The following is a 3,940-nucleotide window of genomic DNA, read 5'->3' on the forward strand; positions in this document are numbered from 1 at the left end:
ACCAACCCTGGCTGTTATTGGCCTCATCAAGCCTTTGGGATCCTTGGTTTGCACATCAGAAGTACAAGCCAGATGGGTCACACGGGTCCTAAAGGGTATGTAGATGGAAAACACAAGTGGGCAAGGGGGAAAAAACCAAAGATGGTGGGAGGGCAGGGTGGTTTTCAACCTTTGTCTAAGTTAAAATGATGACTGATTGATTTTAGAGACTAGAAATCTTGATAACTCACCAGTCCCCATTTAAAACAGACAGAAGCTCTAAAAGCTGGAATTATATTAGTATTAACTAAGTCATAGGGTAATGATGACTTATATCTCTAAATGCAAAGAAAGTAGGGACTACAAAATACTGGCTTTGTCTAACTACCCAAAAGTTCATCGGCCATTTTTGTGAAATTAATGGGCCTAATTAAAACACCAAAATGATGATCTTAGTGAAAATATTTTAGTCAACCTAGTTGCTTGGTACAGTAATATGAGAGACAGGTAGGTTTATAGCTACCAATTGAGATGTTAATGTCAGAGCAGAAGAGGTTGCCCATGTAGTATCCTCAGAGATCTCTCCTTGATATCTGTTATCAGTTTTCTCAATGTCTTGGATGAAGGCCTGGGTGGCATACTCAAATGTGCTAATGATACAAAAGTGAGAAGAGACTGACAGCACACTGGATTGTGAGCCAAACCAAAAACATCTTGACACTGGGCAAATCTAATGATAAACCTTTAATTAAGTGAAATTTAAAGTCCTACAACTAGGTTGAAAAATCAGCTTCACAAACACAAGACGGAGAAAATGTAACCTGAAGCAACTTAGGTAGAAAAAGAAAGATCTGGCTGGTTTCATGCTACAAACTTAATACGAGTCAACAGTGTGATAAGGCATTCAAAAACAAAGTTCCTGTGATTCCAACTTTCATTAAGGGAAGCATGACTTCCAGAACAAGAGTAGTGATTGCCTAACTGAACTCTGCCATGGTCAGACCATATCTAGTGTTCTGGTTACTTCTGGTTACTAGGCATCATATTTTACCAAGAAAATTGATAAACTGGAGAGCATCACAAGCAGGATGATAAGAATGGTGGAGATCAGACCTTGAGACCCTGCTACATAAGAGTCTCTTAAAGGCACTGGGGAAGTGTAGCCTAGCAAAAAGAGGTATGGAATACACCTGGTAACAATATTTAAACTTGCAAGAATATATTTACCTGACTTGGCCTCAAAAGACTTTACTGAGCACAATGGGTAAAAGTTGCAAGGAGACATTTATGCTTGATTTCAGGAAAAAAAATTCTAACAATTAGAACTATCCACAAATGAAGTGAACTGCCTTGGAAAGTAATGAGTTCCCTCTCATTGGAGGATGACCATTATTCCAGCATATTCCAAAAGGTATAGTTTAGATTGACTGGCTTATGAGGTATTTCCTAGCTTTGAGATTTTATGATGAAGGCTAAACAACTGATTAGTTGAGTTACATTTAGTTTTCTACTGGTTACCTTGACATCATAGAGACAAAGACATAGTAAGCCTAAGTCACAAGGATCGTCTTGTGACTTATTAATGACAACATGCCTTTGTGGAAGGTTTAAATGTCCAGGAACCTGAATCATTGGTTTTGTTACTCTCTTGGGTGCAAGAAAAACAGTGACCAACCTCATAATTATAGGTTGAGGTACTTCATATGGTTTGCCCAGAGTTCTAAGAGATGTCTAAAGGAATTCTTTAATTTTATTTTGTAGGCTTGAATGAACTACCATCACCAGAGGCCATGAGAGAAGACATTAACAAAAGGAAAGCCAATAAAGCCACGGGGTAGGCTATGTCCCTTAATTACTTGCATATACTATTCCAATTTACAACTAGAGTTTTCAAAACTTTTCAACAATCACAGTAAAGCATTTTCCTTAAGGGTCAACAATTGGAATCATACCCAGTAATGCAAAAAGCAGTGAATTTCAAACAGAAGGAAAATGGGGTATTAAGAATTCTGGAAGAGCTCTAGGGAAACCTTTATTAGGAGTTGCAGGTGAAAGAGGAAATGAGGATACCCAACATGTCATGGCAATGAGGACACTAGATCATCACTATCTACCATGTCAAAGAACTAAAGACTTCAGAATAGGATTAGGGACTTTACCTGTGATTTAATTGGCATAAACAACTCCAAGGTTAGGAAATTCCCTCAACCAAAGCAGGTCAGCACCTTCTCTGAAACTTATGGCTTTAGAAAGTTATGTAGAGAAGTGAAAGTTTAAGTTATTTTCCCAGGAACACATAGCCAGTCAGAGGCAGAACTTTTGACCAAGGCTATCTTGAGTTTAGAGACAGTTCTTTATCTACTATATTCTGACTCTCATTCACCTAGAATTTCAGAATACATGACAGTAGGAGGGATGTCAAGAAAGTTAACATCATGGTTTGGTCTGGGGCCAGCAAGAGATAGTGAATTATCACCAATCTGGACAGCATGGTCCCAGGGTGGCTGTTCCACAGCTGAGTGGCCTATGTCTTCCAGGGCATGATTTCTGGAGGTTTGGCTAGGAGATTACAGCACTAGCAGAAAGGATATTGAGAAGAAAGCTAAGATGAAGCATGATTGGTTCTGGGACTAGTTAGATAGAGTTTGACTCTTACCAATTAGAATGGCCCAGCCCTAGGGGAGTAGTTCCAAAATAATGTCTTTAAAAGAAGTTCACTTTATAGTTAGGAAGAGGAGAAGAATTTTGAGAGTAAGAGACATATTAGTATAAGTTAGAATGAAAGACAAATCATGGATATGATTCTGAATTTTAGGAAGAGAATTTCAGTTTTACCCATAATAAGATGATCTTTTTTTTTCTTCTCTACTTCATAAAGGTTTGGCTTATACTTCAATCAGGTTTTGCAAACAGATTGTGTCATATACCTAGATGAGCTCTTGTCCTTCATCGATGCAAAGCCCAACTTGTTATCTCTGCTCCTGGTGGATCCACTACTGGCTTTTAAGGTTTTCTTTGGCCCACTTACCCCATACCAGTACCGTCTGACTGGCCCAGGGAAGTGGGATGGAGCCAGGAATGCCATTCTGACCCAGTGGGACCGCACAATCAAGCCAACAAAAACTCGAGTTGTACAAGAGCCTCCAGATACTTTTTCCTACCTACTCAAAGTCTTCAGCTTTTGGGCTCTATTTGTTGCTATATTTCTTATTTTCCAATAACTGAAACCTTTGGTACCTTAGAACAAATGCACAGGATAGTAGAGTAATCTCCTATATCCTCCATCAGAGCAGAGCCTTCACTCCTGTGGGTCTTTCCCAAAATACCTAACTTGAGGCCTTATTCTCCCCACCTGAATCCACATGCACTCTAGAAACTCTATGGAAGCCCTATTGGTCAATAGCGTTCAGCGTGTACTTTTCCCACCCTTGTCCCTCTCCAGCTTTATACTGACCTCTATATTCTACCAACCTATGTGGAGGACAGTTTTCTGCAAAATTTCAAACAATACATAAATGTGAGCTATGATTATGGGAATTGTTTTTTTAATCTTTATTATCTACACTAATGCCAGTGGAATAAAATAGTTTTTCCTGATTTTGGTAGTTTCAGAGGAGATACCAATCTAAGTAGCTATACTTTCTCTCCTTTGAGAAATCTTGTTAATTCAATTTGTGTACCATAGGCTGCCAAAGCTTTGCAAATACTAGGTCTGTATAGAGGTTGTATGCTATGCATTTCACTGAAAAACAATAAAATAAACAATGAACATTTTCAAATGTTTTTAATCTCTTTATTGTTGGGGGAAGAGGAGGGGTACTAAGAAAGAGGTGAATTAGGGGTAAGGTAGGGAAAGAAGACAGGGGAAGTAATGTCTACTGAGGACCAACATGAAGGCTAGGTGAATTAAGTAAATATCTAAGTGGCACACACACACACACACACACACACACACACACAC

At 38.9% G+C, this 3,940-nt stretch overlaps 1 protein-coding gene across 1 annotated transcript; it reads left to right on the plus strand.

Annotated features, from left to right (window-relative positions):
* Nucleotides 1–6: 6 nt before the first annotated feature.
* On the plus strand, nt 7–3,734 carry LOC114040500 (dimethylaniline monooxygenase [N-oxide-forming] 1-like). The gene is made up of 3 exons (XM_027858626.1): nt 7–95; nt 1,741–1,813; nt 2,858–3,734. Exons 2-3 carry the CDS (start codon nt 1,770–1,772, stop codon nt 3,198–3,200), a joined length of 387 nt encoding a protein of 128 aa, XP_027714427.1. The 5' UTR covers nt 7–95; nt 1,741–1,769; the 3' UTR covers nt 3,201–3,734.
* The last annotated feature ends 206 nt before the right edge of the window (nt 3,735–3,940 follow it).

Source organism: Vombatus ursinus, unplaced genomic scaffold (genome assembly GCF_900497805.2).
Source record: "Vombatus ursinus unplaced genomic scaffold, bare-nosed wombat genome assembly UNPS02013250.1, whole genome shotgun sequence".
NCBI lineage: Eukaryota > Metazoa > Chordata > Mammalia > Diprotodontia > Vombatidae > Vombatus > Vombatus ursinus.